The sequence below is a fragment of the Vidua macroura genome, chromosome 4, assembly GCF_024509145.1.
Source record: "Vidua macroura isolate BioBank_ID:100142 chromosome 4, ASM2450914v1, whole genome shotgun sequence".
In the NCBI taxonomy this organism is placed as follows: Eukaryota; Metazoa; Chordata; class Aves; order Passeriformes; family Viduidae; genus Vidua; species Vidua macroura.
The window spans coordinates 50,866,376-50,882,647 of record NC_071574.1 but is presented as its reverse complement, the minus strand read 5'-3'; the positions used below and the strand labels follow the sequence as shown (position 1 = coordinate 50,882,647).

The window sequence follows — 16,272 nt, the reverse complement described above, 5'->3', positions numbered from 1 at the left end:
CACTTTCCCCACTGAAGGCAAGTGTTGCCTGTACTAAGGATCAAAAAGAAGTATCAAAGGGAAACAATCCAGCAAAGAAAACTGAAGGACAGAGGGAAATGCTTCCTGCTGCCCACTTGAAACCATTGCCTTGTTTTACTTTAACCTTAGGCATCTTTCTTTTGCCAGAGCTCTGACTGCTCACATATAGGGTTTAAAATAGGTAAAATCATGGGGTAACATTCAAATCAGGTAGTGGCCACCTGCGTATTGTTGACAGTGTATCTACAGGATTTGTTTTGAATTTGCCTAGGAGCTGCCTTCAGAGGTCAGAAGACAGCTGTCTTGTGTGAGTCAGGTATTGAGAACCCAAGCAGTAGGAAAAGTGGATTTCCATCACTGCATAAACTTAAGCATTTTGTATCCTATGTGCTTATCACTTCTCTCAGGTGAGAAAGCCTATCTCCTAGTCAGCAGTCTTTGAGAAGCCCAGGAAACCCAGAACATCTTTCCCCCTTATTTTCAGTATGATGGTTTTACAAGCATTCTGGTCAGGATTAAGACAGCACAAAATAAGTTTAGAGTAAAATAGGCATTAGCCTCCATCCACCTTCCCATAAATGTACCCAGATTTCTTTGTGCTGGTCAAACCTCTGAACATTTGATCCACTGGTCATGAATGGTATCAGTTACTCACAGGTTTTTTTTCATATACTATCAAAGACTTGCCAGGTAATTACAGATTTTTGAATCAAGAGTCACTTGATTCAAGGTCACTTGATTCAAAGTCACTCAAGGTCTCAAGAATTTATACACAAACAAAAAGACTGAACTCCAGGAATCCCAATTTACTATTCAGATGTGAATATATGTAAAGCATGTCCATACATTCATTTCTTAAGCATTATTTTGAAGTTTTCTGAATTGAAGAGTACCAGTAAGGGCTTACTTCAATAATAATATAAAATGAAACAACTAAACCAAACAAGCTACAAACCAAATGATATAAGATGAAATCAAATTATTTCAAAGTAAGGATTTGTATAATCAAAATTATCTATATAACTTAATCCAAAAGTTTCTGGCAACATTCCCACACTATTTTCGTAGAAGCTTCCATATACAAACAAATTGCTACTAGAAAAGCAGGCAAAATTCAGCTCTAGCATTAGCTCAAGTTTGGCAACTACAGATTTTTTGATGCATATAACCACTAAAAAATTGCAAACTCCTTGCAAACACTGACTCTAAGAAGAACCAACAAAATTATGTTCAAACATATTTCAACAGCAGCTAGATTTTTGGGACTCCTATCAAGGAGTCCTTAATATGTTCTGCACAACTCTCAGGTCCTGAAGTGTAAAAAATATTACTTGAATTAAAGAGTTCCTACTTTCTATGAATAATTCTGGAAGTGCTTCATGTGCAAGAGTAAACTTGGAGTCTATTCCTGCTATAAGCCCTGCGGAGAGTTAACAACTGGCTTTGATATGACACACACACAAAAAGAAGATTCTACTACTTGCATTTTATCAGTTCATGCTTAGGGGAGAAAGCTATTTATGCTGCCTATCTGCTGGATAGTGCTTTTTTTTTTTTTTTTTTTTTGCATTATGTGTGATTATCTGGAAATAACAGATTCACCTCTGTCTACGTGTATGTATGCATGCAGTTACTCCCCTACAGACCGACACACATCCTGGAAGTTAGCACATGTCTTTGTTTAAAGAACAACTCCAGCAGGCATTAGGAAGGGAAAGGACATTAAGAATCAGAGCCAGCATGAAGACAAATCTGTTTGCAAGCACTGGCCCGTACTGCCTACTCTAGTTCAACTCACAGCACAAGACTCAGTAGTTTGGACTACAGAACAGGAGAAGATCAGTCTAAATATCACAGACTGCATCTCATAACCATAATACTGGTACAGAACTGAGAGCCATCATGCTTGTGGAAGCCCGAAAAAACACTGAAACCTCAAATTCCTTTGTTTGTACAAACAGGACAGACAATAAAAGAGAAAACCAAACAATCGTGGAGAAAAGAGAGGTGTTATCTAAGTATTTCTCTCTACTATTACTACATAAATTCTGAATTCAAATATAAAACCAATTAATTTTGAAAGCAATTATGGATTTGGATGAATGGTATCTATTACTGCAGTTTCTCAGCTAAACATTAGAAAATTCATCATGGATTTCCCAACATTCACGCTTGTTCAAAATTACTGGTGCCAGCAAAATCCACACATTTGTGTATAAACACAGCACTGATCTCAATTGTTTGTAACCAGAGAACATTCCCCTCTATTTCTTAGCTTTTTTCAGACATGGAAGGCCAGTATATCATTCAGTGCACCGAGATTTGGAGCACAGGGAAACAAGGGATACACTTCATTTTGTTTACAGATACTGCCTCACAAATAGAGGGGGTGGAGGGGTGTTTGTAGAATTTCTTAGGGTGTAGTTTTATGGCTGTGTGAGTCAACCCAAATCTGCCAGATCTGTCCCTCCATTATGCCAGCACATAAGTGGCTGATAAGTGACACTACTGAAAAATCCCATTTTCTGCCCAGGTTACTTTACAGATATATCTGCCTCTTGAACCAGCTCATTACATGGCTGTAAAAATGACAGGGGAGGGTGTGACTACTTCAACCCAATCTCAGGGTGCAGTTTAATGACTTAGAAGTTGATTTAGTAAAGTCAAACTCAATGAACACAGTGTCCCAAATTCAACTGTCACCACAAGTAATAGTTCACCCCAGTACTATCACAGAGGTTCTGCGAAAGCAAGGAGAGGGTAGCAGGTGACTGCGCAAGTCACACTGATCCAAATGAAAACCTACCTGAAAAAACTGCTTTTGAATTGGATCAATTCTACAATCCAGTATCCTGCAAGCCACAGACACACCTGGATAGGCATGGGGAAAAGTATGGTCCACAAGAAGCAAGAGTATTTAACTGGCTCAAAGTGCTGGCTTTGGTGTTTGTGCTTCCATACACCAGGGTTTGATTCATGGCAATCCTCCATCTACTACTAGTTGCTACTGGTGTAGCAACTCCACCATTTCCAACATCATTTTTCCCCTCTTTCCGTACAGTCACTATGTGCCTCTATTTTTCACTTTTCCTCCTCTCACTCTTCATAAACTTGATTTGTTTCTATGACTTTAGGAATGCTGGTGACTCAAATAAGGAAAGTTACTTTGAACCATTATTCGTCCTGAACAGCAGTGGCAGCAGCAGTGAAAATGAGCAACTGTTTCTTCAGTAGCAGCATCACACTAAAAGTACTCTAAAGTATTCATACACAAGAGTCCCAGGATGACAAGCTTCCAGAACACAATTCTGGCAGAATATAAAGAGAACTAGCCTTTAAAAAATATTTATTTTTAAGATAAACTAAATTGATTTAAAATAAGTTAGTATACCCACTATGCAGGTCAGCTCAGATCACTAAACTGAGTTGCAATACTCTACAAAACCAACGTGTCATTACTTACTCCTCCATGTTGTTACATTTCTGATGAAATTATTTTTGCCCACAACTTTGTTTTTGAGCAGAATATTGAAAAAGATGATGAAAAATTGTGGGAAAACTCTCAACAAATCTTCTAAAACCACCAACAACTAATATTGTCTGTATTTCTAAAATTTTAGAGGTTAGTTTTAAGGTTAATTTTAAAGGTTAGTTTTAAAATTAATTTTCTGGGGATGCTACATGATGCCAGGCTTTTATCAAAGTGTTGAGAGACATCAATTCAGATTCTGTGCAGAAACAAACACATGACAGCCCTCGTACAGACTGTCGGAGTAACTCTGAGGAGTCTCAAGACAGTGTGAATTAGGGCACAGCTTCACAATATGAATGCTCAGGAGGCAGAGCCTGTGAGATAGAGTCCCTCAAGGCATTTCTCAAACCAGCTCCACTGCTAGATAAAAATCTAACTGTGAACTCCATCCTCACAGACATACACAGGTATCAGAAACCAGTTTTAGCATGAAACATGGAGTAACACACAGAGCACCATTTCTAGGATGAGTATTCTTTACATAGCATATCCAACTCAGACCACAATGCTCCAATTTGCACAAGAACCTAAACTGAGAACAGTATCTAAAAATGTCAAAGTGAAACAAAATTAAGTGGCAGCTTTTTAACCCCTTACCTGACTGAAGGTGATTTAACCTTTAAAGGGAAACATAGCCTAGGACTGAAAGACTGTAACTTTGGAAAACATTACATACCACCCCCGCTTTCCCAGTTGAGATTTAGAAACACAGACACTAACTTGGTTTTTACTCCCATTCCAAAATGATTTTTTAATGGCTTATTAAGTTTTCTACTGACCTACTTCCAGTTCTATTAATGTGTGTATATTCTACAAAGATACAGTTTTTGTGCTTGGTGAACCCTCCATTTCCTGAAGCAAAATTCTCATGATTTTACAGCAGTCTAGACTACCCGTTTCAAAGCGAACAAAGCTGAAATCTTATTTCCAGATTTCCCAATTTCCCTTCAGCTACAGTTATGCCTACTTTCATATTCTACATACATTTTCTAAAGAAAAAACATTACTAACAGGTCACAAATGCAACTACTAGACCTTCATTTAGCGACTTCACATGAGCAAAAATAGTACTTCTTGCCACTGATATTCTACTAGTAATAGAAGAAGGAGTTTTTGAGATGGATTAGAATTTTTCAGGAATAATGACACATGCCAACTACATTTATAAAGGATGATTGAATTAGGCATTTAAATAAACATGAATTTTCAAGGAAGAAAGCTTTAAAGCTGCCTTATATTCTTCATTTGCCTTCTAGGTGAATGAATGTTAACTCTGCAGCCCCTCACTGATGAGAAAGAAACACCTGTTAAATCCACACATATAGGGACACTTTTTCCACTTCTCACAGATCACTGAGTTGTTTTCAACCATCATAACAAAGTACTGAGTTTACCTGCTCTATTTTTATTACTGCAACAGCTTAAGAATTAAAATTCCTTTCACGTACTCCACAATACATTGTGTCATTGTGTAAACAAAGCAGCAAAATTTCTGAATTAGTCCTCTTCACTACTTCATGTAAACGAAGTTCCTAAAAGAATTTTTTTTTCCTTTATGACTGACAGGAAAAAGGCCCAGGGAAAAGAACTGCTGAGTTAAGTGACTGAGTATCAGGTTTTACTCTCTTAAATCACAAGAAAAGACCAAATTTCATATTCTGCAGAATTTACTTTCAAATAATTCCCTACTAAATTATGAATAGTTTGATTAAATTTCAGTAATGAGTTTATTACAGAGAATCATTATTGCATTTGGATAATTAAGTATATGCATGTATTTTCATATGGCAGCAGAAGAAAAGCACAGTTAAAACACAAAATTATATTAAAATAACAGGATTTACTATACTTTGACTACCCTATGGGCCAAAAAACAGAGTAAAAATTTTAAGGTGAAATATGCAACCACATCCTTCCTTACACTGAATTTGTAACAGAAGTCAATTAGCTTTTTTTTTTTTTCAAGGAACAACTTATTATAACCAATTTCTTTTCATATCCGCATCACTATTGGCATAATTTGTAATACTCATATTGCGAAATTTCTTCATATGAAGCACTTCCTAAGTTCAACTACAGTTTCATTGCACACATTCTCCTTCAGCACTTGTACCACAACCCTGATTCTAAGTAGCCAGAAAAACCCAAAAAAGGTAACTACATAAAAAACCACTATACAAAACATCAATTAAAGAACTTACTGTTTGTCTTTTGAGATTTTAAACTACTTCTGAGTTATTTGGATTTTGTTGGGTTTTTAGATTCGTTTTTTTTTATTATTGCTTTACCCTTTCAGTAACACCATACTGTATAAGCAATTTTCATCAAGCTGATCACAGAATACAAGTCTCATATCCAGTTGTTAAACACAACCACTTTTAATTTTAAAAACTAGTAATACTTTTGAACACCATGAACCACCAGTTTGTGGGTTGAGGATTAAAAAGTTTTTGTGCTTTATTTTTCTTGTTTATCTCCTGTACTGCTGCTATCTGAAACTGATTTTATCACAGGCAGCAAAATTGTCACTGGCTGGTTTCCAAAAGATCTCTTCCCCACAACTCTCCTCTCAGAGAAGTGCTGCATCCCTTGCCTTGCTCTTGTCCTCCTGCATTACCTGCCCACTTTCCTCTGGGTTCCCTGTCCAGAAAGCTGGAGAGGGGGCAGCAGATCCCCTAAAACATTTGAAACACCCATTAAATAATTAGTTTAATTTATTCCAGCTAGCATATGGGCTGCTGCCTTTTTAAATGTTCAACAGTGCTGGTCCATGTTCCTTTGTGTAAACAGAATTCGGATGTTTCTATTCTGTTCAGCAGCAATTAGACAAGCGTTCCATCTCTGAAACCTCTGTCCAACTGCCAGCAACTTTTGAACTAATGCAACTTTGGGGAAGATCAGTAACAAAGAAATTAGACTTATTTCATTAGAAAAGCGAGGTAAAAACATTTTCCCAGGCAAAGTTCTATCACATACACAAAGTAAACTGAAACACACAAATGTTTCCCTCCAGTTTTTGAGAGATTGATTTTTGGGTACTTAAAACAACAGTAATAAGATTTTCATAGCAAGCACAAGCTTAGAGCTGGTATTTTGATGGGCTTTCACACTGGATGCACAGATAAAACGGTTTTTTTAAGATCAGTAAGTTACATAATATTTTTAAAATATTGTAAACCTGCAGGTGTTAAGCTATTTCCTCATGGTCAATCAGGCTATTTCCACAGAGAGCCATAAGAGAGAGAGACACAACAACTGCAGAGGAAGGGGAATTCTTTAATGACTGCAAGCAAATTCTAATACTACTAACTACTAATCTAGCTATGTTATTTTTAAGCATGTGCATTTTTCAGATGTTGCAGACACCAAAGAATGGTGTGTGGGAAAACTCCAGAAATATAAGACTTCTCCAAAATCCTTTTAAAAAAACGTTCTTCCTCCTTCTCTTTCATCTTCAATATCTGTTCAAAAATTATTGGTAAATAGAAAAGACATGTCTGTTTAATGCTTCTGAATGTATTTTGCCAGTACAAAACTTTTTCTCTGTTTCAATACTTTGGAAAGTTTTGATAAATCTCATGGAGAGAGATATCATGATTTCTAGCATTAGAAATTGAAGACATGAGGCCTAAAATGCTAATGACTACCAAACTGTATTCCAGCAAAACGTGACAGGTTGTACTCGTGGAAGACAATAGAGTACCACTAAGATTATGTAATATAACTGAACAACTAGAAAGAAACAGGAACTCACTTGAGAGTAAGACATTAAAAAGGCTGATCAGCCTTCACAGTAAATTTGAAAGGATTTTTCCCCCACTGCAAAACTGACACTGAAGCTCTGACACCTCCATCAGCTAAGTAGGTACCTTTGATCTCACATAAGTAAAATCTATGTTTAGAACATCCCCATGCTATCCAGGTACCAGAAAGTTTTCAATCTTCATTCCTGAGTAGCAACTACATTGTGCCAATTTTATCTTTGTTTCTTGCTTAAGAGATCTTTACAACAGCCAAATTCTGATGTCAGCACAGCAGCGGGAATACAGTTCATTAGTTTACTGCAGCTGCAAAGCCAGCAAAACACACACTGCTTTGAGTAACACCAATAACAAGCATGTGGTTTATATTTCTAGGTAACAATGGTGATTAACAAGATATTGCTGTCTGGGAAAAAAACCCTCAGATACAAACAATGTTTAACATAAACTGGGGACTATGGAAAAAATTGGTTTCTTTAACTACCAAAATGGCTATAATATATACTGTGAACCGAAGATCTGCTAATTATTTTGTCTGTTGTTTTTCTTTATCATAGCAGAAGATGCACATTGACATTAAGCAGACAAAAAAGTATGAACTGATTCAAGTAGAAAAGGTAGAAAAGTAACCACATATATGTCTGATTTCCCTTTCTATCAATCATCTCCATATTACTGTCTGAAAGCCCAGGGATAGTTTTTCTTTCACTTCATATCACTGGTAAGAGAGTAACACGTCCTTTATGAGTCTTTGACCACAGCTAAAGCTCCTGCTGTTTTGCAAACTTAGGCACACAAACTCCTCATACGAATGCAGTATGTCACAGATTTTGTATCCAAGCTTTATTTAAAATATTTAAATTCACAAAAAGTCTCCCACATTGTACCATAAAAATACATACTGACTTGCACATCCACCCAAAGTGATTTATATGACTAAATCATGTCACTTAGACATCAGTAGAGCTCTGGTCTGCCACAGGCTTCCAGTATGCCCCTAAGTAATAGTTAGCCTTCAATAGTTTGTTTCAGTTTTATAACAGGGGGACAAACTCAGAAATTTGTAATTTATTATTATCACAAAACTCTTATTCAACTCTTTTACAAGGTAAATAATCCTGTACTTCTCAAACTTCTAACCAGCCTTTGTAATAATAATGTTAATACAGTACTTGGTAAGCGATTACACACACAAAAGGAAACACCACAACCAAAATCTTGAAGCCATTAGTTGATTCCATTCACATTAAATAACTTGTTCTGGAGTTAATCAAGGTTGTTTAGTAGAGAAGTATTGCTCAAAGACCACCTTTCCTATTTACCAAAGATGGAGTACTATAATTGAAGGAAAATACTTGATGAAAATGAATATTCTATATTGTATTTTGAAATGGTAAAGTCTGAAGATTTGCATGCCAGCCTCCCACCTATTACAAAGTTTCTACAGGCTGTAAAACAGCCTGTAACACAGTTTTCACAGAAAACATTAGTCATTTTCTGGGTTTTTTAGGAGAGATGATAAGGCCCGATTTACAGAAGCCCTGGGCACACAGAAATGTAGCTGAAATCAAAGACACTTTCATTCTGAACATATAAAGTGCAACAGAATGCACTTCACTTCAGAAGGTACAAATTAGAAATACCAAATCAGACATATGAAGCCAGCTTGTCTTTCTGGTATTAGGGTTTGGTTTTTCCCTTTTCAGTAACTCTACAGTTCGCCATCTTTTAACTGTGATTAGCATCATGCAGTCATGTCACAAAAAAAGTATTAGCATAAGAATAAGATTAAAAATTCTTTGAAGTTTATAGTAGAATAAATAAGAACATAAAGACTTCTGAACTAGTCTGTCCATTTCAGCAGTCAGACATCAGAAGTTATAATTTCTAATTCAGCAACCTTTTGGGCTTCCCCCCTCCCTTTCAAATGGGGGCTTTTTTCCCCTTCACAATACATTTATCTTGGTGTTGCTGGGAAACCATTAGAATAATATTGTACATGTGAAATTGCCATTAATTACTGACGCATTTGTAACAAAAGAAAATTATCGGCTACAAAAACAAAGGGTGTCATCATCAATTAGTTTGAAATTCAGTAACATCTGGGTGAACTTGGTAAGCCTACATGGTCTGTTCCTCTAAGGACTGACAAAATTGGGACATTTACAAAGCAATTGGTTAATATTCTATTGGAAATAAAAAAATCAGAGCACAATTTCTTCTTCTCTGACTAGTGGCCTGTCCTAGTTAATGAAAAACTTGATTGTTACAAGACTCCAACTAATTAAAAAGATTAAACTATGAGCAAAAGCAAATTAAAAATTTGGCTTTAGGCTTATGTGGCCAGCAATAGCTCAAGAACATTGCAACTGCAGTCTGCAGTTAAATACAATTAATGAAAGTTTAAAATTATTAGAATAATTAACTGTGGAACATTTCTGTAACCTGGCTGTATGACCTCCACAAAAGTACTTATAATTCTTAAATATAAGCATGTAAATACATGCAAGTCACCCATGTCATCCAAGACTTGCCAGCAAAGAGCATTTATTAGTTAATATACTATCCGACCCACTTACTATGTATATACCTTTTCCTCTCAAGCATACCAAATTCTTGTGGGTGACACAACAGATTTTCTTCTACCAGATGACATTTTAATCTGTATTTTTTAGTATTGTTTAATATAACTATTTAGGTAAAATCCTGCTCAGATCAAAGGTCCATCTAACTACACAACCTCAGAGAGCGGCCATTAAGTTACGCAGTTATATCAAGTATACTTACGCAGAAATATCAAGTTTAGTTAAGAGTAACTTTTTTTCCCTCTCACATAACTACAGCCAATTTCCAAAACTTTTAAGTAGCAACAAGCAATCTTTCTCAATTTTAACATGATGTAACAGCCTAAAAACTACCTGTGCATGATATGACAAATTGTTAGCATTACCTATTTCTAGTGGTATGGAAACACAACAGGCCAAACTACAAAGGGGCCAATATCTAATAACCAGAGGAACATGCAGAAAGACAATGGAAAGAAGGAGAGGGAGGGTGTTTGTTTCGCTCTCGCACAAATACATACAATAACTAAGAAATGCCAAGGGGCAAGATAGGGAAGACTTCAAGGCACACCTGGGCTGCTAACTTCCCCAGATGATCACAAGCTAGGCCTTGGGGTGGGCATGGCAGGGGGAGAATCGGAGAGAGGATGAAAGGGTGTGGGGAGCATTGAAATCAAACGCAACTTTCACAGCAAATGACTTGCCTAACTGTCACCACAGAAAAAAGAACAAAACTACTGAACTGATTGAAAAACAAAAGGACAATCACTCCCCAAAAAAATCCAAACTCCCACAAAACAAAAACCAGAATCCTAACCCAGCCATGATAAAGAACTGTATCTCCCTCACTAAATTCTAACCTATAAAACTTAATTTCACAGAAATATATTTAAACGCTGCCTTAAACCTGTGTTTAAAATTTCCATGCTGAAATAAATTTATCACTTCTTTTCCTTTGAAAAGTTTCAGAAACTTTTTTTTTACTTGTGTATATTTAGCGTCTGATTAAATGTGCATTTTACAAATTCCATGAATTTGTGTTTACACTGATATCTCAAGATAAAAGAAAAAGCTGCACTGTATTTTCTTGTTGTCTACAGACTTGTCTTATATTTTACCAAACTGTACAGTTTTTAGTACAAAACTTTATGTGAACTCACCATCATGCATTCTTTCTTTTACATTAAAAACTCTAGCAAGCATGATGGCTTTCCAGAAACGGTGCAAATGTCCCCATCCCTATCTCAAAAAACCCCAACATTTGCTAACTTTCATATTCAAATCAACTCTGAGGCTCCTTCAACACTCTAAGGTAGGACTGCCACAAAAAGGAGTTGTTTTTGCCCTGTCCCAGCCCAAGTTTTTTGAATTTTCCTGATAAATTACACAAGAAAAGGGTTCAGGTTAAAATTAACTTAGTTGGAGATGGGTGGGTGTTCTGTTGTTGGTTGGTTTGAGTTTTTTTCCCTGCTAAGTTTTAACCTGGTCAACCCTTCCATTTTGGCATGCAGCAAAATGAAATGCTTGTAAAGAGGGTACAGAACAGAGACTGGGACAAGTACGTGAGAGCCCCACATATTTTGGTGGCAGTTCTGGCTTTGCCTACAAGGGCTGTTTATGTCAGTCACTGAGAAAATCAGTCTCTGTGCATTTTGGATTGATGGGGCTATTTGTAATGTATCTGACAATTAAGTACACTATTATTAATCTTACTCATAATGACTAAAACTGTTTTATATCAATGACATTTTAATATTCTCTTGTGATCAAAGTTGTATCTGAGATTTAGTAGTTTACTGACAGCAATATACAAGTCTCCAGTTTAACACAGCAGTAAAATACAGTCAATTTTGAAAAAAATTCAATAGTCATAAAGAAGCTTTGCAACAAAGCAGATGCCAAGATTCCAAAACTTCTTTCAACTCTCAACTATCTTATGGAAAGAAATATAATATTGCTAACACAATTCCTGTCAAGTTTTATTTCGGTTCTAGTTTGATCTTGGAACTGAAGGAGGGCTTCTTGGGTGCCTTACAATGGTTTGCTTTCCCCTTCTATCACTTGGTTATGCCAGAGTTACCACCCCTACCCAAACTGTCAAGCATCTGACTTGCAGCTCTAAAATCAATCCCTATATAACTTGAACATCTGCCCTGTAAAGAGAAAGACTGACCTAAAAAAAAAAAAAAATTATTTTGTAGTCAAAAGTACAGTAAACCTCAACACTCTGCTACGTGCTAGCTGCCTAGTTTGGTTAAATTTAATTGGATCTATTGAAAGCACACTTGACCCCAGCCACAGCACACCAGTTAAAATCACTTCCTCAACAGCTGAAACTATACATCACATCCTGTCCCACTCTAAGAAGGCATCAAACCATCAATGTAATCTAACACTCCAGAAACTACCTTTGACTCCATTAAGCACCTGAACTTGTGTTTCAATTGCCATACATATGCAATCCTGAGGCATTTCCTTTCTACATCTCTCAAAAGATGTATGTTCATTTTAAAATTCTCAGTATTTTCGTTTTCAGGACAATGATAATGTTATCATACAGACATATCAAAACACTTGGAAAGTATCTGGCCTATATTTTATTACCCACAACCCCAAGCAGAAGGAGGGAAGGGATATAAAAACATTCTTTTTAAAAGTCCTTGGCACAAAAGCTGCTGCTCAGGCACTCTGGGACAGGTGCCCAGAACGTCTCAAGTTCCAATAATAAGAAAAGCTTTCATTAGAAGAAGAGGTCTGGACACAAAAATACAGATGCAATACCAGAAAACTTGCTAATAAGGACACAAATTTGTAACCAGTTAAGTTGCCCATGACTTCAACAAGCTAAAAGAACAAAAATTTGCAGGAACAGATCCACATCCTGGTGGCCAAAACTCTAAGTTGCACATTTTCTGTAAGAAACACCTTCTGTAAGACCATCTTTGGCTGACACATGGCCAAGAAGACAAAAAATCTACAGTTTCAAGAACTGATTCATGCCTGAGTTGGTGCATTCTGTTAGAGCTGGCTTTTATCATTAAGTCACATTTAAAGTTCTAGAAAGTTATTTTTTGAAGAAAACTTGAAGAAATTGAACAAAACTTTTTCAAGCATTTCCATCCCAAACACAGCATCATCATAACATTCCACATACCAAAATACATTTGCTTTTGTAAATTAAGTTGATATAAAGAAGCTTGAACTTCATAAAGAACATGCACATTATACAAAAGCATAAAGAAAAATGCATTCATTGATTTAGTTCTAGAGTGTACAGAATTTCCCATTTTCTTGATGCTTCAGTAAAGCCCATACCTGACAAAAAAAAAAATTCCTCTAATTCAAATTAAACAGTACCAATACCATAAGAAAAATCTTTCTCTGCTGTTTCAGACAGAAAAAGAATGTTGGTAGGTTCAGTAACAAAGTATTTGTTTCCACTTGAAGTTATTCTCAAATTTTTTGGCTGTCTGAATTCTGTAACACTAATTCATTAAAAAACAACAGGAAAAAAAGTCTGCTCTTAGCCTGGATATTATGTCTAAAACACACACATACATGTGAATTCAGTAAAACATGTATACATGATTTTGAAGTTCCATTATTCCTATTATATAGGAATGACATAGTTCACCATTGCAAATCCACCAACTGGGACAAAATAAAAACCCGTTTCAAGGATCACCTCAAAACTGCATTCCTCTACATTCCCCAGACTTTAATCCCAGGTATCTGTCTTAACAGTCACAACTCTAGTATCCTCTCCTGTAACTGGCAATATTCCACTGCCAGTTTTGAAAATACTAGGCCGAACTTGTCCGTTCAACAATTTTCAAAACTGTAAATGGACAACAATGCTAATTTTCAAAAAAAAACCCCTTTTTAAGCCTTACTGCTTAAAAAACAAAGCACAAAGCCTATGTTCTCCTCACATTTATAGCTAAGAAAACTTTTCAACTGACCAGCCCAGACCATGATTTCTATTTTTCAGTCTTTGTGGAGTCACTGCTGTCATGGGAAAGAGATCATCAGATTATAGAATTTTTCCAATCTCTACAAATTATTACTCCACCCTGGGCATAGGACCAAATCCTAGGTTACAAAAACCTTTGGTCCAAAGACCATGGTGTTAACAAACGAGCTGTGTCAATATTTGATCAATGCTCAACTTAATTCTCTATTTTCAGCCTGCACTTAAGAAATAATCCTACTGTATCACAGTAGCATTTAATTTTTTTCCAGTGGAAGAAGGGATTAATAAAGTAAAAAAGAGGCAAGACCCACGCTCCCCCAGGATGCTGTCAAACAAGCAGAGAAGATGCTTTTCTAACAATCCCTTTTGCTCAAGGAAATTTAGCAATTTTGTCAATTATACTAAATAGGAAAAAAACAGTATGTATTACACTAAGTTAAAAAATCTGAGGCAGGTTTTACATTTGAAACTATTTCAAAATTCCATCCATAAACTCCAGAAATTAAACTTTGTTTTTTGCAAACAGTGTGATCTTTTCAATCAAAAATACCCTTACGTAGATCTACTTGTTTCCTCCACTCAACTATACTTTCTTCAAATGCCGGAACCCAAAAAAACCACCTAACTTGCCAAAAAATTTTGCTAGCATATCCTGTAATTATTACTTACGATTCCACTTCAAATCTCTCCTCTAAACTGTGGATATGTTCCATGTACAAATTAGCAGTTAATGTATCAACTCCAGCATTGAGAGAACAGTAATGAAATACAAAAAAATGGGGAAAATGGGTCCTCCACTTTTTAGGAAAAACAATGAAGTCATATTCCCTTAAAGGTCTGCAGGCAGGAAGGACAACAAAACTCTGGCAGTTCTCCATTCCAGTGATAAAATGTTTACCTTAACAAGTAAAAGTTGCAGGGAGGGGGGTGGTGATCAGAATTGCTCACCTTTAACCGTTTAACCACCTCATCGTTGGTAATTTTGTCCGTAATCTCCTTCACTCCAGGAGGATAGTAGATGATTTTACCGTCGGCAGCAGGTTTTGGTTGGGCAGCAGGGAAGTCCATCCTGGCGCTGCTGGTTATAAACTTTCCCTCTCCACAGTCCTCTACCGGCCTCTATCGGTCAGAAAACAAAAGTTCAGCAGAATGGAAACGACTTTCTAACCCTCTTTTTCCATTCCTCACCCTCAATTCGCTGAAGGCCCCGGCTATCGCCCCGCCGGCCGCGCCCCCCAGCGCTGCCCCCGCCGCATCCCGGCGGGAGCGAGGCCCGGCCCGCCGCCGCTCCCCGCGACTCGGGCCTCTCCGCTCCCCTCCGGCGCCTCCTTTCATTGCGGGGCTGCTCCAGCCCAACACTGTTAGTTCGCAGCCGACGGTTTTACAATGAAATCTGGGGCCCAATCGAGGGATACCCCGCGGCCAAGGGCCCCTTACGGCCCGGGGCGTGGGCCGGGGACGCCGTTCCCGGCCCCAGGGGATGGTTCAGAGCCGGCACACCGGCCCCGGAGCCGGGAGACGAGGCCTAAACAGTTAGGCCTCAAAACTATCGGGAGGCAGAGAAGCCAACAGGAGAGGGGGAGGGAGGGAGGAAGGCAGGGAGGCGGCGGCGAGCGCAAACAAAACCCCCCCGCGAACCCCCCATTCCCTCAGAGCTCCCCACCCGCCCTCCCGCGCCTCCAGGAGCCCCCCCGGGGAGGGGGCCCGGCCACTCGCCACTTTCCATTTGTTCCCGCAACTTCATGTCCCCTCAGCCCTCGCCCCGCACCCCCCCCACCCGCCCCGCCGCCCCGCATTCGGCCGGGCCCACAAAGAGCCCCCCGCAGCCCCGGCTCCGCTCACACACCCCCGCGGCCGTGGGGAGCGGGGAGCGAACACGGGGGGAAGCGGGACCCGGAGCCGCCTTTACCTCATGCAGCTCCGGAAGGTGCAGCATTGAGCAGCCTCCGTGCCGGGTGGTGCTCGCCGCTCCGCCGCCACCCCGCCGGCCGCTGCCCTGGGCGCTCCCGCCGCCTCCTGGTCCGCGGCAAGGCAGCTCCTGCTCGGGAGCGCTGGCTGGGGGAGGGGGAGCGGCTCGGTGGCGGCAGCAGCGGCGGCGGCGGCGGCCGGGAGAGGGGGAGGCTCGGGCGGAGCGTGCGCCGCGGGGACCCAGCGCCGCTCTCCGCCCGCCCAGGGAAGCGCAGCCCGGGAGGAGCCTGCGCGTCGCCCCCGCCCCTTCCCCTTCCCCTGCCCGCCCGCGGCCGGCGGCGACGCCCCGCCAGGAGCCCCCAGCCCCCGCCCCGGGCAGAGGGCGAGGCCGCCCAGTGAGTCTGGCATCGCGCGGAGCCCCGCGCAGGGCGGACAGTAGCGGCGTATCGCTGCCTCAGCTTGGCGCCTAAACCCCCGGAGCGGCCGGGCCGGGCAGGCTCCTCCGGGGCGGCG

At 39.3% G+C, this 16,272-nt stretch overlaps 1 protein-coding gene across 2 annotated transcripts in view; it reads right to left on the bottom strand.

Annotated features, from left to right (window-relative positions):
* PDS5A (PDS5 cohesin associated factor A) overlaps positions 1–16,002 on the bottom strand; it is a 77,077-nt gene extending 61,075 nt beyond the window's left edge. For both annotated transcript variants that reach the window (XM_053975190.1, XM_053975192.1), the window contains exons 1-2: positions 15,761–16,002; positions 14,800–14,970 (exon numbers count right to left, since the gene is read on the bottom strand). In XM_053975190.1, the coding sequence (XP_053831165.1) occupies positions 14,800–14,970; positions 15,761–15,787 (198 nt within the window). In that variant the 5' untranslated portion in view covers positions 15,788–16,002. The remainder of the gene's footprint in view (positions 1–14,799; positions 14,971–15,760) is intronic.
* Between the last annotated feature and the right edge of the window lie 270 nt (positions 16,003–16,272).